The sequence below is a fragment of the Canis lupus genome, chromosome 16 (assembly GCF_003254725.2).
Source record: "Canis lupus dingo isolate Sandy chromosome 16, ASM325472v2, whole genome shotgun sequence".
Lineage (NCBI taxonomy): Eukaryota > Metazoa > Chordata > Mammalia > Carnivora > Canidae > Canis > Canis lupus.
The window spans coordinates 12,441,125-12,468,871 of NC_064258.1; the positions used below are offsets into that span (position 1 = coordinate 12,441,125).

Below are 27,747 nucleotides of genomic sequence, written 5' to 3' on the forward strand. Positions count from 1 at the left end.
CAGCTTTTCAAGTGTTCTTTGTTTCTCTGTGATCCTTAGACATCTCGGTAGCTGCGGAGACCATATTGAGAAGAGAGAAGGGGTAAGAAGAGAAACTGAAACAAAGCTTTGAGGCTAAACAGTGAATTCTGTCACACAAATGAAACACGTGACGACGGCTCCTTAAATGTCCTACTGAATCACTAGGGGAGATACTTTGCTGTTTCACTGCGGAAAACAGGGAAAACTGTAAATGGAGACGTCTTGGTTTTCCTCACTTGAAGAGAGGGTTACCAAGGCAGAAACAAGTAAAAATGTGCAAGGAGTTACTTACCAGCCTCTGGTGTTCTCATAGCTGGGCCACCTCAATACCTACTTTTCCTCCCAGATCCCAGCGGACGGGAGCCCAGGCCTGAGGACCGACTTCATGATTTTCCACAAGTAGGTAACTGGGAGCAACCCCACTACAGACCTGCACCACCAGAAGTGGGCTGGAGCCCAGAGGCCTGACGACTGCCCAAGTGCCTGGCCACCAAGGCCATCTGTCCCCCATCTGCAGCCGGAGAGCCACACCTCCCCCACCTCAGATGGCCAAGCAAGCTTGGCCCCCTGGCCCCAGTCCTCTCGCCAACCATCAGCACACAGCACTGGTGGCCAGCTCCAGTCCGCCTCAAGGATGTAAAGGTGACAGAGAGGAACCCCAGTGGCGGAGGGAGGGGACACCCACGTGGAGCAGGCAGGACCAGAGCCTCAGACCCTAACCTCATCCCAAAGAAGCTCCAGCAATGCAGGGAAGAAAAGGAATGCTATGGCCTGCCTGACTGGAGCCCAAAGAAACAGCGACAGCACAACCATCAGCTCGCCAGCGGAGTGAGACGGGCCATCTTAGCTCTACGGCAAAGCAACCCTGCCACATGGCTCAGCCCCACAGCTGGCACAGCTGGCACGGGAGGCCTAGGCTCAAAGCCGACCGGCTGCCTCTGGCAACACCTGCCTCTTCAAGGGCAAAGGGTGAAGGGAGATGCTCTGCTGCACACACATGTTCCAGAAAGACATACCAGCTGACTGCGAGACCATTCTTTTTTTAAAAAAAGATGAAAAATGAGCAAATATATACACAATCCCTGTCAGCCCCTCCTGGCCCAACAGGATAGCCATCACACTGCATCTCCTGCTTCCTGAACTTTCCTCCCTGCCACCTGGAGCATGCCTCTTGCACTACCCAGCATGCTGGTCTCTAGGACACACGTGCCACCACTCCATGTGGATCCCGTGTGCTCACTGCAGCCCGGCAGTGCCCGATTTCCAGGACAATCTTTCCCTGAGGAGTCCCCACACTGGCCAGGGGTGGGAAGCAGAGTGCCCTGTCTTCCTGTCCTGTTTCTCCACTCCCCTCGGAATAATACTGCTTCCGTGGTGTCCCTCAGGGTGGGTCCCCTCAGAGTTTATGAGCCAGGAGGGTGGTCAGCTTGATCTTGCCATCCATGGAGGCAGTGAGGCACGTCCCGCAGTCCATGGCCGTGCTCCAAGCCACGGTGACCACAGGGGCTCGGTGGCCGCCCAGGCTCACGCAGCTCTCCAGAACCTTCTCATCCCCGCCCAGCTGCAAGACAGGAGAGAGGAGGTGTCACAAACACGGCCACTATAGTTACTCCTTTGTCTTAGGTGGAAAACCATATCACACACCTGAAAAGACTAGAGAATTTCCTCTACCACCTTTAACTCACTGTGGGCCGGTGCCTTCTGCGCCCACCCCAACCTACACCCAGTTCTTTCCCTACATGGCTCCCTGCTCCCCAGCATTAGATCGGGTTTCTGCTGGTTGGTTTCCCATTTGCTTCCCCCAGGAGTGCAAGCTGCAGGTCATCCACCGCGGGACCCAGCACAGTGGCGCCCAGGAAGGGCCCTGAGGACCCCGGAGGAGCCCGGCCTCTCTCCCACTAGCACCAGCCACCAGGACTCAGCCCACAGCATGAGGAGTCGGAAGGTATCAAGGAAGGGGAAGCCAGGAGCATGCATAATGACCAATCCAGCTACAGACAACACCCATGAGTAAGAACCGGAAGTCGTTGGCCTTTGTAATTTAAAAATCATAGCTTGTTTAAAGTCTGTAAAAATAGGATCAAAAATTCATTATATTCCTTAAGTAAGTAGACCCCGTATCTAGCATTTCAAAAATTATACAGAGGGAAATCCTGCAACCCATCAACTGGTCACAGAGCAAGTCTGACTGCAAACCATCAGCCCACAGTAGCCACCCTGGCTCAAGCAGAATTCCAGAACCTTCTCATCCCTACCCAGCAGCAAGAGAACAGGAAAGGAGGAGGCATTCCAGACAAATGACAAAGGCTAACGGGAACAAATGACAAAGGCTGACTGGGACAAAACACAAGTGACAAAGGCTCATGATTAAAAATACACAAAAATCCATACAACACACATAAAACCATACACAAAGTATAGCATAACTGAAACTCAGTTTTTAGCCAATAAAATCCAGTTAGGCTTGCAAACCAAAAGCTTTGTACAGCATCTTCTAACAGCAATTACAAGAAATTACAGAGCTAATTTTAAGAAGGCAAGAGCCACTCAACGCATCATCTGTGGAAAAGAGCCTCACTGATGGTAAACCCAGATTACCTGGGGCCGTGCTCCGGATCAATGGTCTAGATGGCTCCTGATGCCACCTCCTCTGCACTCCCCTCCGCCTCCCCCAGCTCCAGTGCTCTCACTTGCCTCTGTCCCTGTGGGGCCCCAAGGCCTGCCTCACTCCCTGTCCTCCCAACAACTCCTCCTCCACCTCCTCGGAAGGCCTCACATTCACAGACCACCGCCCACCCCCCACCGCCCTGCAGGGGTCTCCCCTCAGCACTCAGCCCCTGCCCAGCTTCCTGGGCTCAGTACCCTGCCCTGTCTAGGATGTGGGTGTTTTAAGCGTGAGCTCCACAAGAGCAGGATCACACGGTCTCCCCTGCGTCCACCCACAGGGCTTAGGCCGATGCCTGCACACAACTGCCATCCACAGCATGTGCTGTCCACAGACAGATGACCCATGGCAATGGGGGCGTGGAGAGCCCCCAACCAGAGAACACTATACCTGTGGCTCTGTACCTACACACTGAACACTACCAGTAGGCAGAGTTACCACTGAGGCTAAGAACAGGTTGGCATGGTTACCAAACACATATGCCGAAGGGCGCCTGTGCAGCTCAGCCGGTGAAGCATCTGCCTTCAGCTCAGGTCATGATCCCAGGGTCCTGGGATGGAGCCCCAAGCTGGACTTCCTGCTCAGCATGAATCTGCTTCTCCCTCCCCCACTGCTCATCACCCTCTCTTGCTCTCAAATAAAATCTTAAAAAAAAAACAACAAACATATGCTTAGACTACAACTCAAATCCTCCTCACTGGTTTGACAATACCAATAAAACAGAAGAGGTTTATAATTTCAGACAACTGTACCAGAAAAGTACACGAATCAGAGAAGCTCGGATGTGAGAATTAAAGCAAGCACATCAACTGAGGGACAAAACCAAACTGGACAACTGACATCATGGTGTGATAAACCACAGCCCCGAATTTCACCTTGGCCATGGACTGGAATGTCCGTAACCCACGGCACCTCCAATAAACTAATATATCTATACCAAATGAGTCACAAAGCGGTCCACCTCTCCATGTGCGGGGTGCTCCCCGCCCCAACCCAACACACTTCCCAATGCCTCTCCCTACTTTTTCACACTTTCTCTAACAGGTATTATTCCCAAGGAACAAAAGCAGACAAGGGCCAGAATCTTGTCAAAGGACAGCAGATGGGACAAGCAAAGAAAAGGACGAGCATGCCATGCCACGTCCCCATCCCAAGCAGGGGGCCAGCCCCCTGCCAGGCCTGTAGCCAGGGGGCCCCAGGCGCTATCCATCCTGGGTCAGGGGCTTCCCTGCACTCAGCTGGGCCCAGACCTCCAGGAAGCCCCCTGCCCACCATGACAGCCCCACTCACCCCCATACCTTGTAGATGACGCCCCCTGTGGCCGAACACGTCAGCATGTAATTTCCCTCCGAGTCAAAGGCGAAGAGTCGGCCCCGGGGCACTTGAACCTGCTTGTAGCCACTGTAGCCAGACAGCACAAAGGGGCCCGTGGCGTCGGCGGGGAGGCTGTACTCAGACACCTTCAGGCCACTCTTGTGGATGTTCCACTGGATGAACTGCAACCACAAAACACAACCTGAACGCTCTTTCAGTGGGGGCTGGCCACGGCTCTCCAGGGCCAGGCCGGGGCAGGGCGGGGGGGGGGGGGGGGGGACGGGGGGACGGATCCCAGGGGAGAGGGGGTGGGTCTACAGGCCACAAGGAAAGCTAGTGGGACGACTCCCCAGTCTGTCTTTCCCTAACACAAGTTAAACAATTTTCTAGAGAAGAACATCTTAGAAAGAGTCCGCAACTTCACAGCAGAGCCTGAACTTTCTCTCTGGCCTGACTCCCAGAGAAGAAGCGGGCAGGTAACTACCCATTTTTGGATTCCCATCACTCAAGCAGGGGGAATGCTCCAAGGGATTGTTACTGTTGTTGTTGTTGTTTCTAGGGTTAGAACCCAAGTGGATTTTTCTGACTTAGAAGCAAAGAGAGGATAAATTCCCAATATCCTCCCCCTGTCTCAGCAGTGTAATCCACTGAACACGAGCAGTATGGTTACAAACTGGCTTCATGTACTGTAGTGTACATAATCCTTTCGTCTACACCATGGACTGGCTGCCTGTGTGACAACCTCTTAACTGAGAATCCTACTCAAATAGGAAGTCAAGCTTTAATTTAAAAATTCTTTCCCATAGTTTTCAAATGAAGAATTCACTTTGTAATTACAGTTTTCAATGAATAATACAGGTACATGGTGTAAAATCCAAAGTACAGGGGGGTATACGGGAAAAACAAGTCTTCCTCCCACCTCGGCCTGCCTGCCTCCCAACCGCAGCTTCCTTTCCAGAAATCCTAACGTGTCCTTCCAGAAAGAACACATAAGGGGGCACTTACCTTCACTTTTTATCTCCTGACTTCCTTTTTACATTTCTTGACTCCTCCCTGGCCTATACACACTGTCTCGAGGAAGCATGTCTACACGTCACACTGTGACCACCCTCACAACCTGGGCCCTAATCTGGACCCCACTGATCCACCTAGAGTGGGAAGAGTCACTTCTGCTACAACAAGGAGGAAGGCTGGGTTCTCCCCTTTTCTGATAGCCAACTCCCACCACACTTATTCAAACCTCACCAGAGATTGGTTACTATCACTACCCCTAACATACTGATGACGCGCTAAGGCAGAGAGGGGCCCGAGGTCACGGAGCTAGTAAAGGGCATGGCCAGGATTAATTTCAGCTCCTCATGCCATTCTGGTGCTCTCTGGAATCTCAGATGCCTGAGCCAGAGGAAGAGGAGTTTCCCATCAAAATCCTGCTCCCACCTACCTTCCCATCCTCACCGATGCTGTACACGGTATTCTCATCGTAACTGAACTCCACAGAGTAGACCTCCCCGCAGTGGGCCTTCCAGCTCATGGCACACTCATGCTGCTGCATATCTGAGGCAAGGAGAGAACACTAAGAACCCCATCCAAAAAAAAAAAAAAAAAGAACCCCATCCAGACCCTGGGGAGGCATCCACCCACAACAGGAAGCGCCCCTTGCCCTATGCCCAAAGGCAGGAACGGTTGTGGGGCCAAGGGCCTCCTGGGACCTACAGCTATCACAGAGCTGACCCTTGCCCAAAAGGTCTTTCAGTTTGCTCATTCTCTCCTCCAGTGTATTCATCATCGATTTAACATATCTAAAATGAAGCTTTCTTCCCTGGGTTGAAAATGAGGTTCAGGAATCCCCAGGGGAGCCTGAGCTCATCTGGGCAGCCAGCAAGTCTAGGGAGACAAACAAATCCTTCCCAGGCAGCCTCTGTAAGGTCCCCCCAGGGCACCTGGGGGGTCTGCTAGACACGGTCCCTAGTTCCCTCCCAGACTCTGCTTCTCCTGGGGGCAGACCTGCATAGGGCTCCTGAGACAGTGTGCCGGATAACTCAGAAGCACACTGTTCTGATGCTTTTACCAGGAGAACGAACTAGCCACACCAGGCAGACAGCACGGCATTACTTATGTGTCCTCCTGGATCTCACGCAGGACTTGGATCAACAGCTCCAGACTCAAGGACTGCTAAGCCCCACCACACTGACCACGTGCAAGGTGAACGATCACAGAGGTCTTGAAAGAAGCAGGCTTGGACCAAAGTTAAGCTCTACTTCGAGCATCCCAAATTGGGACTTCTGCAGTAGCTTCTAGTCTAGTCTTGCATTTTTGTGCAAGACTCCTTCTGTGGGACACTGAAGGAGGGGGCCAGACCTCCACAAGCACGCCTGCTGCATACCAAACAGCCGGATGGCGCCATCAGCCGCCCCTGTGACCAGCAGGTTTCCGTTGTGATTGAAGGCCGTGCAGTTGATGGCAATGGGCTCTGGGTCCAGGGAGAACTGGAGCTAGCGAAAAAATAAAAAAATAAAAACCGACTAAATCTCAAACTGTAAGAGAACCACCACCCAATATTCAAGACAAGTTCTGTCTGCAAAGGGAAGGACTAAGATTGAGGAGCGCGTACAAGACCATGAAAAGCACTGGAAGGTTCTACTTTCAAACTGCAACGGTACAAAGTTGCTTGTGTTACAGCTTCTCATTATAATTGCAAACCTTTGACTGCAACACTCCTTTGTATGTACTCGTATCTCATCAAAACTTTAAAGATCACAAGTAAACATGAAACTATTATATAAGTGCCTTTGAGGAAAAGAGAAAGATTAAGAAGGATCTAACTAACCTGGGCTGTACAAGGGAAAACACCTGAGAGATGGAGGACAAAGGTGTGCCAGATGGGGTGGGGATGAGAAGTCTCCAGGGAGAGGACAGCACTCAGGGAAGACCTGCAGCCGCGGGACACACCGCGAGGCTGGGGTAGTGGGGGGGCAGATCTTGCAGGGCCCACAGTGGTGTGGATGGGAAATCCAGAAGGACAGGGAGCAGTGTGACATGCCAAGAGCCGGCCACTCCCTCCAGCGGGTCGGGGGAGCCATGGCAGGAGGTCCCCCCGGCAGGAGGTCGTGCGGTGTCCAGAGAGGGGCACTAGAGAGCCAGTCGAGGGTGGGTTCCTGCAAGTGCAGAGCAGTGGGCGGAATGGAAACATCTTGCAGGTGGAGCTGACGAGGTCTGCTCAGGGACTCTGCGGGGTGAGGGAGAAGGCTGGTTCCAGAAAGACACCCAGTTTCTCGGTGGGGCACGTTTGCCAAGACGAGGAACCCTCAGGAGGAGAAGAGACGCGGCAGGGCACGGTGGTTGAGAATTCCGGTGTGGCACCGATCCTTATGCCCCGGGGACACCCCGAGGTGGGAATGCACACCATCTCTAGAGGCGGATGTGGGGAGGTGCCAACTGAACGCTTGTGCCACAGCCCAGCTGTAGGATGGGCACCCTTTGTGCCATCCAGTGACCTCGGGAAGCTGTTGTTCAAGGCAAGAGCCACGCCATGTTTGCATGCCCAGACTGATTTTAATAAGAAACATTGCTGCCTTTTACATGTGTAAGCTCACACATCATCCCTCTTTCTCAGGACTTAGGGTCCCAGCAGCAAGCTCCTGCTACGGCAGGTGGGTAGTCCTTGGCCCCTGAAGAAGGCGGGCCACATGGCTCACAAGCCAGCTTCTATGTGGCTTCTATGTGGCTGTCAATTCTCAGAACATGCACGTGTCTGCATCAGTTCCAGCTGTTGCTGGCATTTCCACACAATACTAGGTTAATGGGGAGTCAGAAAGAGACTCCACTTGTCTCCAAAAAAAAAAATGAGCCACTGGATTGCATAATACCAAGTGAAAGAAGCCAATCTGAATCTGACCATGCTATGAGATTCCAACTATGTGAGATGATGGAAAAAGCAAAGCTATGGAGATGGTATAAAGCCTGGCAGTGGCCAAGGCCTAAGGAGGTAAATGGGAGATCTCTGTACCCTCCTCCCAATTTTGATGTGAACCAGAACTCCTCCAATAATTTTTTTTTAGAGACTTTCAATATAAACGAAATGAAATTTAAAAATGCTAAAGACACCACAAGGGCCCTCTGAAGGGCTGTGTGTGACATCTAAGCTCGGGGCACAGGTCTCAATCTGCCCAACTGGCGTGTTACTACTTTCCCAACACTTCAACTTTGAACTTGCCTCACCAGTTGGAATCTGAGGAGCCCAGAGCAAGGAGAGGATGAGGCTCGGGAGAAGTCAGGGATGCGAACGCACAGCTACCCCAGGAGTGTGACCCCGCACGGACCCATGGGGAGACCCACAGGGGCAGAGCCTGCACCTGCTGCTTCATGGTTTTCGTGTCCCACAGTAGCAGCTTGCCAGGAACCTGATTAGTACCCTTGCTGCCGATATCCAGAGCCGAGAAGTCCATCTGGGAAGCGAGGCTCGGGGCTGCGGCCGAACAGACGAAAGAGGCGCCGCTGGGGCTGCACGCAAGCGACAGGATTCTGCAATACACGTGGGGCTGGGTCAGCACTCTGCCTGAACCTCAGGCTTCGGCTCTAAGGGGGGCCGCCCCCAGCCCCCAGGGGCCGGGGCCGAAGGCCCAGCAAGACCCAAGCCCCGCGGAGCATGGCGAGTGTGGGCAGTGGCGACTGCTCACCTAGGCATGTCATCGTTGATGTTGATCTCGCAGAGATTCTTCTTGGCTTCCGTGTCGTAGAGACGCACTGTCCCCACACCGCTGCCCAACAAGAGCTGGAACGAGAAGGGGCGGGAGATGCAAGGAAGAGCATGGGGCTCAGGCCCATCAGGAAGGACCGTGGGGGCGGGGCAGGCCCACTCCTGTGAGGTGAGGACAGCACCGCAGCCTGCGGCCTCTGCAGGCCTCCAACACACTCGGGAAATCTGGCTAAAATGGACCTCATTTAAAAGTTACAGTGAAGACATCACAGGTGACCTTGCACAGAAGCGAAACTTCAAAAGGAATCTATGGACTAGGAGAGAGGTATCGCCGGAGATACACCTGGAAATGTGCCGGCTGATTAAATGAGGTCCTCGACCTTCCCTCCATTTCTGCCAGTTTTAAATCCTGGCTGTTCCCATCCTCCCTTCTCGCTCACCATCTAGCCGCCTACATTCTAACCTCAAATTAACCCTGGCAGTTAATCAGTACAGGCTAATACTTGTACAGAGTAAGCTCGGAGATCCTAGTACCATAGGGTAATTCCTGCAGGTTATCAAAAACTTTTAAAAAACCAACAAGGTTTGCCTCTTGGGCTGTCTGGTATGATGTCCTCGAAATAGAATATAATGAAAGAAAACTCGGGCAGCCCTGGTGGCTCGGCGGTTTAGCGCCACCTTCAGCCTAGGGTGTGATCCTGGAGACCTGGGATCGAGTCCCATGCCGGGCTCCCTGCATGGGACCTCCTTCTCTCTCTGCCTGTGTCTTTGCCTCTCTCTCTGTCTCTCATGAGTAAATAAATAAAATCTTAAAAAAAAAAAAAAAAAAAAACAACTCTATAAATCAAGTTTACCTCATTAACTACAAATTCTTTCTCAAGTAGTAAAGTCCAGGAGGAAAGAGAACAATGTATTAATGGCACTTAGAGGACCCGAGGGGCCCCCATAGGCCACCAGCCCCACCAGCTTCTCCGGGAGCCTGTCACACAGGAATGGGTCTGGGCAGGAGCAGGGGCAGCTGAGAACACGGGTGGTGGGCTGTTAGAAACTGGAGAGATGACAGGAGCTGACAGAGAACATTGTTAACCCAATAACCACCACCCCTGCCCCCCAAACACAATCCTGCAGAGACAGTCTGGGTGCATGTGCCCCCCACCCCCAGTTAGAGAAAAGGGAGGGTTTGGTTTGGCTGCCTCGGGTCGGCCTGTGCTGCCAGATGCTGGGGAATGGCCTTGGGAGCTCCCCACTCAGACGGCAGCAAGATGGGTGTCACTCACCAGCCTGTCTCGCTTGGTGGCCCACTCTAGAGACAGGAGCGGCGACTTGGAAATGGAGGACGCTTTGGTCTGCATGATGGGGTTGAAAGACCACACTTTGATGACCCCGTCCACGTCTAAGCTGGCGACCCTCCTCCCCGAGCAGTCCACTCTAAGACAGAAGAGAGGAGGGGGCTCTTACCATCCTTGCCTGAGCCCACCATCCTCTCCAGCTAGCACCCAGAGAATTGCTTTGCTGACTCCTCAACGATTTCTCAAACTGCCTACACTCCAAGGATGGGTGAAAACTATTTCTAGAAGCATTCATCCATTCACTTGTCCAAGAACTACTTACAGGGGACCTATTGTGTACCGAGCCCTATGGTAATAAGCAACAGGGACAAAGCAGCAAGTAAGGTGCACCAGCCCCATTCCTGGGCCCCTGGTGCCTCCTGTGCCACAGCTCCAGACGATCTGCGCCAGGAGAGGGAGCCCAACCACTCTCTGAAAACCACACTCCATGAGGGTTCCTCATAAAGGTCATGCTTTTCCCACATGTGACTAGAAGCTTGTACACGATAAATATTTAGCTACAAGTAAAGCAACATAAAGTAAATTAAAATTAAGTCTTAGGGAGTTCAAATAAAAGGTAACTTGTTCCTAAAACTCAGAAACCCACAGTTGTAAAGGACAGAGAAGTTACCTGGGCCAAGAGCAGCTATCCAGCCCTCCTCTGATGCTAGAGGGATGGCTGTGGTCCAGCAGGGACCATCCCACCAGGTGTGCGTCCTGCCCGCCACACCTTCACATGCACAGCCTGATAAGCCAGGCTTCCTGGGGAGCATGTTCCCTGCCCAGGCCTACCCCCACAGACCCGAGCCCACCTGCAGTGCATGATGGAGGAGTGGTGTTCCCCGTACTCCTCCTGCCCCAGCACAATGAATGGCTGCTCAGGGCGGACCCCTCCGCCCTCGGGACCTGCTGCAGAAGTCCGCGTCAGCGTCTCCAGCGCCTCCACGTGGAGCTCTGGGAAGGGCTCGGCCTCTGGGACACTAGCCTCGGGCTTCTTCTCTGCACTCTGTGACAAGCCAAGCAGGGACAAGTCAGTTGGCTTGGGTCCAGCCTTTCACATCCGGGGACCCGCTACAGGACAGCTAGGATGCCAGGCCACAGCATGCTACGGGAGGCCCTCGGGGGGTACAGGGTCTAGAAGGAAGCACCCGGTTTGTCGGAGAGGCAGGTTCCTGCTCTGCCAGTGGCCTGTCTCTAGAGACCTTCCCCTTCTCACAGGCCCTGCTAAGGGAGTAGTGGGCCATGGGCATCCTCTGCCTATCACAGTTGACATGACTCAGGACAGGCCAACAATAAAAATCAGTGAGCACCTAGTAAGTGCCAGGTTGTACCTGGGTGAATAGGTATTTGCGACTACGTTTGTTTCCCTCATTTAATCCTGCCCCAAACCTTCTGAGGTCCTACTATTAACCCAATTTTATAACTGTGGAAACTAAGTCTGAAAGCAGAAAGTTAAATAACTTGCCCAAGGTCAAGAGCTGGCAAGGGGTAGATTTGGATGGGAAGCCAGGTCAGTCAGAGGTAAGCCTAGCCCCCGGCCAGCATCTCACCATACCAACCAGCACCTCCACCTGGGAAGGGGTTGCCAAGAGACTGGGGCGACCAGCCAGACAGAACGATAGAGACCCCAGGAGAGCAGAGCCAGAACAAGGCCGGGCACCAGAGGGTACCCCCCACACCCTGCCGCTTGGTGAGAACACAGCCGCCCTGGTCTCTGCCTCCCTGGTGCACTGAATGTTGACCACCATGGCTACTACCCATTCACCCAGATATAGCCCAGGCCAGGGGGCATCAGCCAGGGCGACCTCCACCACCCCGTATGGCTCCCAAGGCTCTTCTAAGTGCTCTCAGGGTCACAGAAAGCACAGTTCTACAGCAAAAGAAATGTAACAGAGGGAGAGACCTCCAAGCTCAGACAGGTGCTCTCTGGGAGTGGCTGGGGGCAGGCGTGTCCCTAATCCTACTGTCAGAAGAGGACAATTCAAGATCAGAACCTTAAGGCCTATGCCATCAAACTGCAACCAGCACAGGGCTGGTAACTGGCAGCAGTGCTTCTGAAAGAGGCGACGTAGCCCCAAGTAGGGGATAAATGACCAACAAGATGGCAAAGCCAGTAAATCCCTTGGGTGCTTCCCTTCAATCCTGAGTACGTGACAGAAAGAGAAGCAGTTTTACTGCCAGGAAGAGTAGACCCTGACCCATTTTCAGTGGTGATGTGAGTCCCAGGGCTCAGCGAGGCAAGGGCTAGGGCCACAGCCCAGCCTTGCATGTCAGGGCAGCATCTCCAGCAGGGGATGCAGGACAAAGGGGTCCTGGGAAAGAGCAAGGCTGGGTGATCTGGGTTAAAGCAGGGGAAACGGGGCTCTCCTGCCAAGCCTCCCAGAATCTGACACGCTAATATTATCATGCAGAAATAAGGAGGTAAGAGCAGGTGCTGTACCAACCCCACCTATTTCCACAGCAGCCACACAGCTGTCCTTGCAGGCACCCGCACAATGCCAAGACTGAGCCATACCTGCAAAGTCATAGAGAAAAGCTCCTTTCTCTCTTTGCCGTGATCCTGCAGACGCCGCTGCCGGTGCTGTGACCAGCTGGACTCCCCAGAGGCCAACCCACTGAAGAGGGTCTTCCCGTCCTTGGGCCCACATGCTGCATCCTTTCCCTTGGCAGGCTAGAGGGTGAGATACGGGGTTGTAAAAAGTCACTTCCTGCCTGAGCCCACATCATGACACCTCTGCTGGGGGTGGGGGGGAATGGGGGGGTGGAGGAAGCGGAAGCCGGGGGGCAGCTTCCTTACCCTACAGCTCCCTGGGTAAGGTTCATGCCCAGCTGTGCAGAGAGGTAGTCAGAACATTACCATCTCAGCCTAGGGGCAAAGTCAAGAAGGGACCTAAGCAGTCTGGACCCCCTCCTTTCTGTTGTCCACTCCCCTGTTTTAAGAAGCAGGTCACCAGCACTCCTCAGCCGGCCCTATCCTTCACCTACAGGCAGACACATGTACCTCCTTTATCTAGCTAGGACAATTAACTCCAGGTAAGGAGGAGGAGACCAGCACTTACCAAGCATGACTGGGGCGGGGCGGGGGGGGGGGGAGGGGAGGGTCAGGCCCTAGGCTAGGTGTCAGAAACATCTACGACCAACTATATATTTGGGCAATACAAAAAAAAGTTTATGCAACATACAATCACCTCTCTGGAGGCAAAAGGAACACAATACCCTCTCCTATTTTGGGCCAAGTGTATGACTAAGCCAGCTACGGTTAACAAGTACTGAGGTATTTGTCTTTTTTTTTTTTTTTTCAAGATTTTATGTATTTGAGACAGAGAGAGAGAGAGCAAGCAAGCAAGCAAACATGAGTAGAGGGCAGAGGGAGAAACAGGCTCCCCGGGGAGCAGGGACCCAATGTGGGGCTCGATCCCAAGACCCTGTGATCATGACTTGGGCCAAAAGCAGATGCTTAACTGTCAGAGCCACCCAGGCGCCCCAAAACTGAAGTATTTGGAAATGGTTACTAGGCAACCAGAAATTAACAGAAACTGCCGGAAACTCAAGGACCTTTGAGCAAGATACAATGGGCAGGAAAGAAATTGGCATCTTCTGGCCCCTTTTCACGACAAGAGTGATAAAGTAGGCCAAGGTTACAGCAGATAAATTAATAAAATCCCCACCCCATTTCCATGGAGAAAAGATTCTTAATCTAGAGCCATTTTTTAAAAATTTTAAAGATTTATTTATTCATGAGAGAGCGAGCGAGCAAGAGGTAGGGCAGAGAGAGAGAGAGAGAGAGTGAGAACCCCAAGCAGACTCCCTACTGGGCACAGAGCCCAACTCAGGGCTCAATCCCGTGATCCCAAGATCATGACCTGAGCCAAAACCAAGAGTCGGACACTCAACTGACTGAGCCACCCTGGCACCCCCAGAACCTTTTGAAAAGGAAAGGTCACCTCATCCTTTCCAGATTATCTCACTGGGCTTTCCAACCTTATTCCCACAGACTGTGATGGCCAACACTGCTCCCCTCTCCCCACCTTATTTTACACTCTTAGCAAAGGAATACATATGCCAACAGCCACTCAGGTCTGAGGCCAATCTCTTGGCAAGTCATCAGCATATAAGACGTAAATCAAGAGAATAAACTCAACCAAAGTCTGCTCGCTTTCTACTTCTACTCATTATTTTTTACGTTAACACAAAACAACTTAAAATGATTAACAGATTCCTCTGGACCCTGAAACCATGGGACAAGTTCAAAAGGAAATTTTAAAGGACTCTTGAGTTCACATAGAGCCTAACTAGCTGACCTTCAGGGTTATTTGTTTTTCTGACTGAGGTGCTCTCCGGGGTATCGACTTATGCTTGTAACAGAGGTTTCTTCTAGGCAAAGTATTTGATGCTCCACATTCTGGCTTATCTTGAAGCCAGATAAGTAGGATTCCTGGCCAAGATAACCTTAGAAATAAAACCAACAACAATAACAGCACCAAAATATATTACTCATTGAATGCTGACCACATGCAAGGCACCACGCTAGGAACTTTACAAATGTGCCCTTAAAATAAAGATGAGGACATTATTTTAATAGGAAGAACTGAGGCTTAGGTCAAGTTACTGCTCCCATAGGGACCACTGAGGTTCCCACTCAGGTTCCCAGAGCTAAATCATAACAAGGACAAGGCCCTTCTCACAGCACTTCTGGCCATTTTTGAGAAGTAAGTAACCCATGGTTCATGGAACACTGAAGAGGTTCCACAGTTTTAGAAAGTGGAAAAAGACTTCTCTTACTTACCCAGAAGAGGTGGTCAAGATATACAAGGAAGTCCTAAAACCATGGCATACCTCACATGATCCCCAGGTAGTGCTCACTCCCTGGGTTGCAATCCCAGAGTGCCAGCCCTGATTATATGAATCTATGGATTCCTCCCCATATCTCTGATCACGGGGGCAAATCAGACTAAAGACTTCCACAAGGGTAGCTATACTCATATCAGACAAAATAGACTTTAAGCCAAAGACTGCAATAAGAAACAAAGTCATTAGGTGATGATGAAGGGGTCCATCCAATAAGAGGATATGACACTTGTAAGTATTTATGCACAGACATAGGAGCACCCAAATACACACAGCAAATACCAAGGAGAAATAGGCAGCAATGTCATAATAGTTAGGGACTGCAATACCCCACTTTCAACAATAAAGAGACCATCCAGACAGAAAATCAAGGAACTACTGCACTTGAACTACACTTTAGACTAGATGGACCTAAAGGACAAATACAAAACACTCCATCCAAAAGCAGCAGCATACACATTCTGCTCAAGCACATGGAACATTTCCAGGATAGATCATATGTTAGGCCACAAAACAAGTCTTAATAAATTTGGTAAGACTGAAATCATATCAAGCATCACAATTATACCAAACTACAAATCAATTAAAAGAAGAAAATTTAAACATTCACAAATATGTGGAGGTTAAATAACATGTTTCTGAACAACCAATGGATCAAAACAGAAATCAAAAAAGAGTACCAAAAAATACCTTGAGACAAATGAAAATGTACACACAACACACCAAAACTCATGAGATGCAGCAGGTGCAGTTCTAAGAGGAATATTCATAGCAATAAATGCCTGCATCAAGAAATAAAAAAGAGCTCACATGAACAACCTCCTCAAGGAACTAGAAAAACAAATGAAGCCCAAAGTTAGAAAAAATGGAAATAACAAGGATCAGAATGAAAATTAATGAAATAGAGACTAAAGAGACAATATAAATGACCACTAGGATTAACAGCCAGTTTTTAAAAAAATGAAACAGACAAACCTTAACCAGCAGAGGACTCAAAAAAAAAAAAAAGGAAAGGAAAGGAAAGAATTCCAAAAAATATCTTTAAAAGCCCTCACATTCTAATAAAAAAAAGACAAAAAACAAAACAAAAACAGAAAACAAACTAACAAAACGGTGGTAGAGGCCATGTTTTCTGATTAAACATGGCCAAGGCAACTCTACAACCAGCTACATACACAGTTGGGGAAAGAAAGAAAGATCACTTCCTGGGTTGACAGTTATTTTCCAAAATAATAATCCAGACAAGTGAGAAAGTCTCAAAAAGCCTGGACCAACTATTATGCAGTTGTGACAGATTTATCAGCGTGACCCAGAAATTTTTACACTGGACCCTTGAGAAGAAAAGGGAAAAGAACCCACGTGATATTGCATTCACACCCTGGAAGTACGTAGACCACAGGGGATCCAGCCTGGAGCCCTAAGGCGGGGAATGCTACAGAGGGCAGACAGGTGCTCTGTGGCATTCTAATTCTCCTGCTCACCGCTACACTTAAGACATGGTGTGTCTTCTATACCTATGGAAGAGAGAGGCTTGGGATGGACTTCCAATTCCTCTGACACAAAAGTCCCCTGTAGCACTTTCCTGGCCAGGACAGGAAATACAACACAAAAAAGTACAAAGGCAGGTGGTTCCCTCCAAGTCAAGATGAGAAGGAAGTTGTCCAGTAGGTGGTCAGGTAAGGGCTGGACCATCCTCCAAAAGGAAAATTCAAACAGTGTTAAAAGAAGGCACCACAATGAACTGAAAAACTGTCTTTATAATGACAGGGTAGTTTATGCCAAGAGAGCTAGGGACCTAGACATGACCTATCAGATCCACTTTCAGAGAGCTTCTCCTTCAACTGCATCTCATTATTTACTAAAGAATGGTGAACAACAAAACAATAATGTGCTAAAAACTGGTGAATGCAGCACTTCACAGAACACTTTAATAAATAGGTTAAGGTAAACGTGTGTCTAGCTACAACTGTACATAACCTAAATAAATGTTTACTGTGATAATATGGTAATTTACAGTTTTGAAAGCAAACCTCATAAAAGTCTTAACTACCAGATTCATAAAACATTCCAAGTGGTCCAAATTATATTCTTTACCAGGTGGTCATCCAAAAGAGGCAGGAAACAAGTCCCAGTAATCTGGTCTCACCTGAAGTAATACAAAGCTACCCAGAGGACAGGCCCTCATCACACGTAAAATTATAGAACAAAAGGCATGGAAGAGGGCTCCCATTTCCTCTGTCCCATTAAAATCCATGGAAACAGCCCCAAGGGCAGCTGTTCTTACCACTGATGTCTCAGTAGCTATGAAGTAATTTGATACTAATAAGAGTTACAAATGCAGAAGTTTGCTTTCTTTACAGCCAATTAGAGGTTATCTCTATAATACCTGGCAGCCCCATAGCTTCCTGAGTGGGAGTGGAAGGAGTGGCATTATAAGGCTGGAGGGAAAGACCGAGAAAAAGTGGAGGCTGGGTGAGCCAGCAGTGCAGGTGCCCTCAGGCACTACTGTAACAGAGATCCTAGAAGATCTCAGGAGCTGTGGTCTTCGAGTTACTTCCATTTGTTTCTTAAATTTTGCCTCCAGATGTCTATAAAGCCCAGAGTGTACATCACCATATATTGTGCCATGTACAATGCCATGAACGTTTCAGTAGTAATGACCAGGTTACAATGATCCATCACAAGTGGGCAAGATGCTCATGTGATTAAAATGTCCAATGCTATACATAAATCAGATTTAAAACAGGAAGGCCTGATTATTTTATTTATTGCTAATGTAATAGCAATAATGTAATGTAATAAACCTTATGTTTTTTTTGTTTGCTTACTCATTAAAAATAAAGAGAGAGGCAGCCCCGGTGGCTCAACGGTTTAGCGCCACCTTCAGCCCAGGGCCTGGTCCTGGAGACCCGGGATCGAGTTCCGCGTTGGGCTCCCTCAGTCTGTGTCTCTGCCTCTCTCTCTCTCTCTCTGAGCCACCTGGACTGCCCAATAAATAAACTCTTTAAAAAATAAATAAGTACAGGATCCCTGGGTGGCGCAGTGGTTTGGCGCCTGCCTTTGGCCCAGGGCGCGATCCTGGAGACCTGGGATCGAATCCCACGTCGGGCTCCCGGTGCATGGAGCCTGCTTCTCCCTCTGCCTGTGCCTGTGCCTCTCTCTCTCTCTCTCTCTCTCTGTGACTATCACAAATAAATAAAAATTAAAAAAATAATAAAAAATAAATAAATAAATAAATAAATAAGTAAGTAAAGAGAGGAGCACCTGGGTGGCTCAGTGGTCAAGCATCTGCTTTTGGCTCAGGGTGTGACCCCAGGGTCCTGGGATTGAGTCCTATATCAGGCTCCCCGCAGGCAGCCTGCTTATCCCTCAGCCTATGTCTGCCTCTCTCTGTGTGTGTCTCTCATGAATAAATAAATAAAATCTTAAAATAAAATGAGAAAGAGAGCTCCATTGAGTCAAAAGTGAAAAAAAGACTTTGTGCTTCATACGCGCTAACAAAGCAAGGTGGCTCATTAAAAAAACAAATGTCATTTTCTACTAAGTTAAAAGCAATGTATCAAAAAAATAAAAAATAAATTAAAAAATAAAAGCAATGTATCATTAAAGTCATAAGAAGCGATCATACAACTAACTGCATTTGATATTGGTAAGAGAGCACTCAAATTTTAATACACTCAAATTTGGTGTATTAATTATAACAGAAAAATTAAAAACTTAGAATGTCCCCTAGAGGAGGGAGGCAGGATGGTGAGAGGTCTAGAAGGTCATGTCATACAGGAAAACACTGGAGAGGAGAGGGAAGAATGAACAGAGAGTGCTCAGCATGGCAAGATAGGAAGTGTCCAAGTAGCTCAAAGGGCAAAGCTACGATCAGCAAGTAAAACTTTTAGAGGTTTCTACAAATATCTAAGAGGCAACTATCCCCATATTAACAAGTAGTGAGCTTCACATCACAGGAAGCAATCAATCAGAGGACATGCTCCTCTACCCAACAGGAGGGGGGGGGCAGATAACCTTTAAGCTTCCTGTAACTCTGAAATGCTCTGATTTTCCTCAACCTCAAATATACTAGTTATTTTCAGAATTGAAGTATCAAGGCTGAGTCTAATTAACAAATTAATAAAACCACAAGTGACCTAAACATTGGATTTTTCAGATGGCAGATATCTATCACCCCCATTCATGAAATGGAAAGAGAGCTACCTTTGCTCTGTTAACATACCTCACGGTGACCCAAGTTCTGTTGGAACAGATTTTAGAGGCAATTGCTTGCTGCGAATTACATTCTAACCCTCATCCCATGAACATGAACTGCACAGAAAATTTCCAATCCCATGCGAATCTCAATACGTAACACTTAGTTCCTGGACACATAAAGAACAAAGCTACAGGCTTAACCCCAAAGAACCCATCTCGTGTTTTCTTTAAGTCAATGAAATTGAATTTCAGAATTTCCTGCATTTTTTTTTCAAGAGACTTAGCACCCCAAACATCAACTATTACACTTATAAAATATTCAACTGTGACAGAGATCTGCAATGCAAACAATATAACTTACTCAGCCACATTCCACAGAACTGGAATTCGAATTTTCAGGTTCGGGATTCAGAAAAACTGCCATGGCAATCACCAGGTTTGGTTTGGGACTGCCCTGGGACCTCATGAATGCCAGGGGACAGTCGTACTGCGTTGCTGGCACCTCGGGTTTCAGGGCTGAGTCGAGGACTCCGGTAGGCCAGTACCTTCCCAAATGCGACCAGCACTGCTACCACGTACTGGGTGTGTACAGTCTGTCAGGCATGCGTATACCAAGGGCTCTTACAGCAGTTCAGGAACTTCTCCTGGGCAATAAATGTTAGTATCATCCCAAGTAAATCGGGGTGACTTTAAAGCAATCTGAGCAAGGATGATAAACAAGGACCCGGGACTGAAAGTACACGGCCTGACTCCGAAGCCTGCGCTCTTCACTCCCCAGCGTCCTGCTCAGCACCTGCACTTCAACAGCAAAATAGCACGGGCTGTGCTAAAAAGCCCTGCCACCCCTTGGGCAACCCCCCGCTTCCCTGCGGCAGGGAGCAGCCCCAAACTTCTGCATCACTTGCAGCTCTTCTCAGGCCAAGGGTGGTAAGAGAGGAGGGCAGCGATTATGATGACTTACTTTATCTGTAGCTCGTAAAAACACATTAAAAGAGAAAGGATCCCTGACCAAGCAGCAAAGTGTAACTGTGGGCCTGTTAAACTTTCACTCTGGAAAGCGTTGCCCACAGCAGTGAGTTCTGACCATCTCTGCCAGGAAAACCACTCAGTGGGATCCACGGCCATTTTGGACATGACCTGGCATAAAGAAATTCTCTTACGAGCTTCCATAAAAGTGAAGAACAGCCAAAGTCCTTTGAGGAATCAGTGAATACCAACTTGTACAAGCAACACATTGATTTAGAAGCCACTCTAATTTACTCCTCCTCTACACACTGCTTTAGATCACCAGACATTCAAACTTCCACAGTGGCCTGAATTCACCCTCCAGCCACCAACTCCCCATCACAAGCTCTCACGAGTTCACAGGAATTTAATGAGAAAAAGGGAAGAGATTCAAAGCTCACTTCTCCCTGCCAGGCACCCGCTCCCCTGCAGGGGGTCACAGGCTTAAAGGCAGGACCCAGGAGTGCAGGCAATGTAGTGGCAAGGGGCCAGGTGAGAGGTCCCTCCAAGCTAGACGCAGTCTGAGACCCGGCTCCACCCCTGGCCAGCAGCACCCACCCGCCTACCATCTCAGGGTGCCCACGACACCTGCAGTGCTGGCCAGCAGGGTGGGCGAAGGCTGTGGGAAGTGGATTTCCTCCTCACTGCCTCCACTCTACTCTTAGCTTTGCCCTCCCCCTGCAGCACCATCACTTATGTGTGAGGGAAAGGCAGGGAGGAAGGAAGAAAGGGAGTGAGATGTGAACTTAGGATCTCATCAGGACACCAGAGAGAGCAGTCCTAAGGAGAGAATAAATGAGACCTCGCTTGACTCCACGTACGTTGAAAGTACAGTCAGATGTCAGGGGCCTCTTGGCAGGAGTTGAAAGGCAGGCCTTGCGCTCACCTGACCGCTGAAGGGCTCCTTCTTGGCTGAGCTTAGAGCTTGGGACACGCCCTGCGCAGGCGATAACCTTGAGGGGCTCTTCTTACTCTGAGGCAGCAGCGAGGACAGGAAACCCACTCGAGGCGACTGGGACAGGGACGTGTTCCGCTGGCTGCACACCATGGCCCTGGACAAGCAGACACACAAGATCACGGGGCCGGAGGGGGACGTGAGGAAACCCAGAGCACGGGCCCCCTGGGCTCCGGGTCCAGGCCCCCACGTTGGGGCAAGCACTACCCCTGGCACTGTTTCTTCTACCACAGGGAGTATCTCTGCACCACGGTAAGGCCTGCAGCTCTCTGCTGTCCAAGAGCCACTGGCCACACATGCCGCTGAGCACCTGAAACGGGCTGGTCCGAAGCCAGGCGCGCCAGCGGCGTAAGACCCACACCGGAAGCCAAGCCTCAGCACAAAAATGGTCACAAGATCTCAGAAATATTTGGTTTATAGTTGTCACGGGCAGAAATGGTATTTTGGATACACTGTGCTCTAGCAAATTCATCATAAAATTAACTGCACCTGTTTGTTTTTACTTAATTTAAGCCAAGATTTTTTTAAGTTATGGGTCTGGCTTGCTTTTGATCCCCGCCCCCGCCCCCACCATGCTAGCTCGGAAACCAGAGGTGTTTCACTTGGTAGCGCACGCGACCCCACCTAGGTCCGGACTCTGCCGGCCTGCCTTGGCATCCTGCCTCACCTGCCACTAGCTGCGGGGCCACTCTGTGCCTCGGTCTCTTCAACTGCTACCATCACTACCGTCGGCCGGGGCCTCCGCTTTAACCGGCTGTGTTTTAAGGTGGCCTCTCTCCCCAATTGCCTACCTCTTTGAACCCTCGGGTAGGAGCACACTTCCACCAGACTGCATCCAACCTGCTGGGTGCCAACCTTTTCATCCATGAGGCACCGCTCTCAACACAGACTGCCCGGGGCTTTACGAGGGCATCTGTGTTTATTATTTACTCAGATGCACACATCTGGTCGTGCAGGGCCCCTCCTCCCTCGGGGCAGGTTCAGAGGCCCGGCACCTTGCTCAGAAAGCTTAGATGGGAACAGCAAGGGCCAAGGAGGCTCCCTGGCAATTCCATGTCAGCAGGGTCAGGGGGAGACGACGCGGAACAGATGAGAGGAGGTGCTGCCCTCACATGCCCCAAAGCCCGCACACACTCACAGTTCCGAGTCCCCCAGACGGTCCATGTTGGAGACGTAAGGAGGCAATTTGTGCTGGACCAAGGCCTCCTCCTCCTCTGGCTGCAGCTCCTCTTTCTTCAGGCGGTGGATTTCAGCTTGCAAGGCAAAGAGCTGGGGGGGGGGGGCGGGGGTTTGCGAATGAGATGGTGGCCTCACCTCATCTTCTCACCTTCCCTCTGCTAAGGAGGAGACACATCACCTCCAATACCCAACCTCGCCAGCTCTAGAGGCCCCTGGGTCTGCGCCTTGGGGAGCCGGCCTCAGCCTCTGCTCCCCATGGAGTGGGTAAACAGTCCAGTGGCAGCTGTCTCTGGACTACAGTGAGGAGAGAGACCAACACAAATCCCACTTTTTTTCTTTTCCTCATTTGACTTGCTTCTTCCTGAATTCATTGAGAAAAACAGCTCTACTCGGTCCTCCACCCTATGGAATCGACAAAATCAGGCCCTGGGACTCTCATGGAAAATTATTTTTAAATAAAGTTCAGCATTTTTGACCTCATGCCTGAAATAAAAATATATCCGCACCCAAAATGCAAACAGCTTTTGATCTCCCTTTTTCCAAATATATGACCTGCAGCGGCCTCGATGTCAATGACAGAGACATGTAAAAGCAAATGTGGGTCCCCTGGCTCTATCATTTTCCCCGACTAGAGGGTCATGGAGCTGAGCAGAATAACAAAATTATATCTGGGTTGTAAGCAACACAGATGTGGATATATTTGGAAAGGGACTGGGGTATGAAAGAGACCCAGGAAAGCACACAGTCTTCCTCCTCTCAAACTTCACTGCCAATACTGTGCTGTTCCTGCTAAACATGAAGCTGGCGTCTGGTTTTCAGAGACTGTGACAGCCCCCAAATCACCAGTACTGACTTGCTGGTGACTCACTTGCATCTGAGATTAGTGCTTTCCTATTTTTAACCAGCCCTCCACCACCACTACCTAATTTCACATGTGAAAAGCGGAAGTTCTTCCCACCCAAGAAGCAAGAGTGTTCAGAACAAACCTTCTGGCGAAGAACTTCGTTTTCTTCTTGAACCTGGTTGGTCCTCTGGCATTCTGCATCAAAGTTCAGGATCACGGGAACTGGTGCACAAAGTTAAAGAAAAAGCCTGCCTAGGAAATGATTTAAAAGCCCTTCCCACACTCTTGACCCAGCAGCAAAACCCTTGAGCCTAAGTCATAGGGCGCAGAGGACAGACTTCATCCTGCGGGCTCTCCACACCTGTATGGAAGAGTCTCTCCCTTGGCACTGGATCTGGCCTTTCTCCGGACAGACTCATGGACACACATGACAACCTGGCTGGTCAGCCCAGAGAGAGAATGTAAATCTAGACCTGAGCATTTTCTCCCCAACACCAGCAGCAAAGAGTTAGCACTCAGTGGGCTTTGCAGCCAACACAAACTGTAGCCAGGTCAGTGCAGACACTCAGGAGTGACACCAAGGGCCTGCCGGTCTACTATCTGGGCAGAAGGCTCAGTCTCCCCTCTCCAGACTGCACTTCTCCCTAGCAAAGGTGTAGACTGAGCAGAGAGCTTCCGGCAGACTGGACAATCTCATACATGCTATGAATACCCACATTCTGGGTCAGGGAGTCAGCCTTTCCACCTTAAACAGCTTCAGTCAGGCACAAATCAGGTAGGGCTCCAGTCCTAGGGAAGGGAACTGGGGCTCCAATGTGTGTGTTTGCAGGGCACTATCTTGCACTGAAAAGACCTTCACTGACGTTTCCAATTTCCTTAGAGGGTCCATATGGTCAGTCATAACCACCACTGGCCTAAGCCCACTGCTAGTTTAGCCTGAAAGCCCTCAGGATAAAAAGCAGTGGAGGGGTGGGGAGGAGGGGCTTTTATACCTGGCCAGAGTGGAATTCCCACTCAGACCCACAACACAAAAGGAAAGGGCACCCTTCCTACCTCCACAGATGTCCCTCCCAGAGGCCAAAATGGCCGCCCGTGGTGGGGGGCCTCTACAACACCCAATTTATCAGTGACTCACCAGGCAGATCCATTCAAACCCAATTCCCTTCTCCTCCTCTAGAATTCCAGCCTAAAGAGCATAAGCCTTGGGGGATGTCCTGGGCCTCATGAATGCTGAATTTCCATGACAAAATGGTCAACATGGTAGGCTACAAATTACATACATTCTCCTTCTCTTAAATAGCCATACACATATTCTTAAAGCTGCTCCATTTTCTGGCAAGTTGAGGAACACTGAGGTCACTGTCAGAGTGACCCAAACGGTAACACAGGAAGGAAGCTGTGGCCCAAGAAATATTCTGACCTGCTATCTAATCTCAAGAAAGCCAAGGAATAACCTGGGGTGGGGGACCGGGGAGGAGGGCACCGGGCATGCACAGAGAGGGTATTCTCAAGGCTGGCCAGCTGCAATGAGCAGCAGCCACCTCTCGACCCCCTGTACCTGCCCAGCACTACTTGAGGGCTCCCGGCAGAGCCAGGAGCTTGTACCCCACTGCTACTACTGTCCCGGCTCATGGATGTCAGCTATTACTTTGGCAGCGTCACAATGAAGATGTAGGATTTCCTGGCCAGCTGGCAAAAATAACCACAATCTGTCCAGCCCCCTCACAGAACACATGACAACGGTCCATGGGCATTTTGGAGAAGAAACAATCGCCTCAAGAGCAAGCGGCAGACTCGGCCCATAGCCCCGGGCAGTGGAGAGGATATGCATGCACTGAAACAGTACGCTCAGGAAGTTGTGCAGGGACACAATGAACGTATCGGCCCACTGTCGAGAGAAGTAGGTAGCAAAGGTGGGGTTGGTGTCTGGGGATGGGAGGAAGGGCAGGACAAACCAATCCTTCCACTCAGCCTGGTTCTGGAGCTCTGTGGCCTGCTTTGCAAAGAACTCTTGAGCTTTGTCATTTCTGTTTGTCTGCCAAGATAAAGAAGAGGTAGCAAGGTGGGGGGTGGGGGGGGACAGACACAGAAGTCCAGAAGTAAGATTCTTCATTACTGCACAACAGAGAGCCTCTGGATGCCAGCCTGCCAGGGAAGAGGCCAAATATAATCTACAAATGCCATAAAGGACATCATTCTTTTCTCAAATTCCTTGTAATTTCCAAGAAGCTGGTTTAAACTAAAGTCCTGAAGATAAATGCCATCCTAAAAATTCCTAGTTGATTTTCAAATAATCTAAGTGGCTTATTTGCCCAGGTCAGCTATAAGCTTTATTACTCAAACTAACCCAGCTACTTCTATTTGTTGAAACACCACCCAGGCTTATGTGCTTAAAACGAGAGGAAATAGGAATGAGGAAGACAAGTCAGATGATCTAGAGGTGAGGAGGGGGAAAAGTAGGAAAACAGTCAAAAATAATTTGCGCTGTGACTGTTCCACCCTTTCCCAGAGGAACATAGAGAGTCCTCCCAAGAAATTAAAAAGAAAATCTATTTTGGGGTCAAAGAACTCTCTCCAAGGAGTCTGTGAGCTAACAAGCACCTGGATGGTGTAGACGAGATAAAAGCGGAACAGACTGGTTTTCAGCTTGTTGATGGTGGGTCTATATATATCCTCCAAGCGGCTGAAGAGCCGCCGCTCCAGGTAGCTCCAATAATCCCGAAGCGCGGCCAAGTCATACACCTGCATTAACTGCTGCAGCTGGTCCACAATCTTATCCACCTGGTGGAGAAAGATGGGATGGAGGAGCTGGTGATGGACAAAAGGCAATGTTCCCATCATTTCGCAAAGCTCATACAGCTTTTTCCTCTTGCTGTGGCTTCTGTTATTATTTAAGTTAGCAATCTAAAGCGTTCAAAACACAGGCATGTGGTAGAGCTATTTTCTGATGTTAGATCTGTGGTTCGACCCTCTAGCAAGCATGGAAATTTCTCATGTAAAAGCACAAAGCAGGAGACCTGAGTCTAGGTCTCAGACCTGTGTCTGGTTTACTCAACCAACTCGACAATGTCACTTTGATTCTCTGCTCTCAGGTGCCTACGATTTCAAAAAACAAAAAAAGAGAGAGACAATCTCTATAGTCACCCCACACACACACGACTCCACCATTCCAGGAGTCCTAGACTCGCGGACAAATGCACTGACTGATTCAAGTCATGGAAGCACCACCCCGGTCCTGGCAGCTGCTCAGATGTCAGCCAAAGAAGTCACCTCCATGTGAAAAAATCACACCAGAGTTACACAGTCTGGAGGAGAAGATACCAATCCAACACCCCCATCGGAGGGGGGGGGGGCACGGAGGCCTGGACAGCTGAAAATACTTGCTTTTGCCTCTAAGTTCCACTAACTTTGGCAAGACAAGGACCCAGGTCCCCTTGCCCAGGGCTCTTGCTGCCACTAGCTCACTGCCTCTCTCACTTCACCCGCCAACACCAACCAAGAGTCAGCAAAAACACACAAGTCACACACATGTAAATTCCAAGAACTTCTAGGGCAGCCCGCGGGGTTCAGCGGTTTAGTGCCTGCCTTCCGCCCAGGCGGTGACCCCGGGATCCCAGGATCGAGTCCCACGTCGGGCTCCCTGCATGGAGCCTGCTTCTCCCTCTCTCTCTCTCTGTCTCTCATGAATAAATAAACAAAAATTTTTTTAATTCCAAGAACTTCTCAACAGAAAATCATGTTTGAACAGGGGAAATACAAGGTTTTAAAATGTTCACCGGCTTCCCCAACTGAGGCCAGTAAGTCACCTGCAAAGCCATTTTAAAACAAACACAAAAAGACATCTGAACCCAGCTAACATTTTGGGCTGCACAGCCCTTTGCCCCCGGGGCCATCGGAAGCCAACTTATTTGAATATTTCTGTTGCCCAAACTCAACGGTCGACCCAACCGTAGCTCCTAAAACCTCCATCTCCATCCAGGCCAATTGGCCAGCACCTGCCTGGAGGCGGCAGCGTGCAGGACCGAGAGCTGGGCCAGGAGTCAGGGCAGCCGGGCTCCAGCCTCGCGAGGCTGCGGGCTCGCCGGGCACCCTCTGGCAAGTCACGGCCCCTCGCAGGACCTCGGTCCGTCCTGCGTCCAGCGAGGGCCCCGGACACGCGGCTGCCGACGGTCCCCCCGGCGCCGCGACAGCGCCGCTCCCGCCCCGGAGGGCAGTGCTGGGGGAGGGGGGCCCGCGCCCGGCTCCCTCGGGGCCGCCTCTGCCCGCGCCGCCCTCACCCGGAACCCTTTCTCCTTGTCCGCCTTGATCTCGGCGTCCAGCTGCCGCAGCGTGTGCGTGAAGCCGCGGAAGAGCAGGTACTCCCGGACCAGCTCGTCGGTGCGCTCCACCGCCTCCGCCATCGCTGCGCCGGCGCCCTGAGCGGCCGCGGCGGGCGGGGACGGGAGGGGCGGGGCCTGGGCCGCGAGGGGCGGGCCCGGGCGCCGGCGCCAAGCACGTCACGCCGCCGCCCGCCTACCAGCGCGCACGCTTCGCGCGCCGCGCGCCTGCGGCCCCGCCTCCAGCCCTAGCCCTGGCCCCGCCCAGCACCAGCCCTGGCCCCGCCCCGCCTGGCCCCTCGCCAGCCCTGGCCCCGCCCAGCCCCAGCCCTGGCCCCCTCGCCAGCCCTGGCCTCCCCGCTCCAGCCCTGGCCCC

The 27,747-nt window shown here is 50.7% G+C and overlaps 1 protein-coding gene across 6 annotated transcripts; it reads right to left on the reverse strand.

Moving 5' to 3' along the window:
* WDR91 (WD repeat domain 91) lies at positions 1-27,498 on the reverse strand. 6 transcript variants are annotated; one of them, XM_049095199.1, is made up of 15 exons: positions 27,333-27,497; positions 25,657-25,836; positions 24,883-24,943; positions 23,198-23,280; positions 22,171-22,301; positions 20,964-21,129; positions 12,540-12,695; positions 10,837-11,030; positions 9,974-10,124; positions 8,677-8,771; positions 8,353-8,521; positions 6,384-6,492; positions 5,442-5,554; positions 3,985-4,182; positions 1-1,582 (listed from the first exon to the last, which is right to left on the reverse strand). In XM_049095199.1, the coding sequence occupies exons 1-15, from the start codon at positions 27,453-27,455 to the stop codon at positions 1,418-1,420; spliced, it is 2,094 nt and encodes a 697-aa protein (XP_048951156.1). In that variant the 5' UTR covers positions 27,456-27,497; the 3' UTR covers positions 1-1,417. The 6 variants fall into 6 exon arrangements, with proteins under 6 accessions (XP_048951156.1, XP_025319928.3, XP_048951157.1 ...); XM_025464143.3 differs by having other exon boundaries at positions 24,883-25,090; XM_049095200.1 differs by lacking the exon at positions 12,540-12,695 and having other exon boundaries at positions 24,883-25,090; positions 27,333-27,498.
* Between the last annotated feature and the right edge of the window lie 249 nt (positions 27,499-27,747).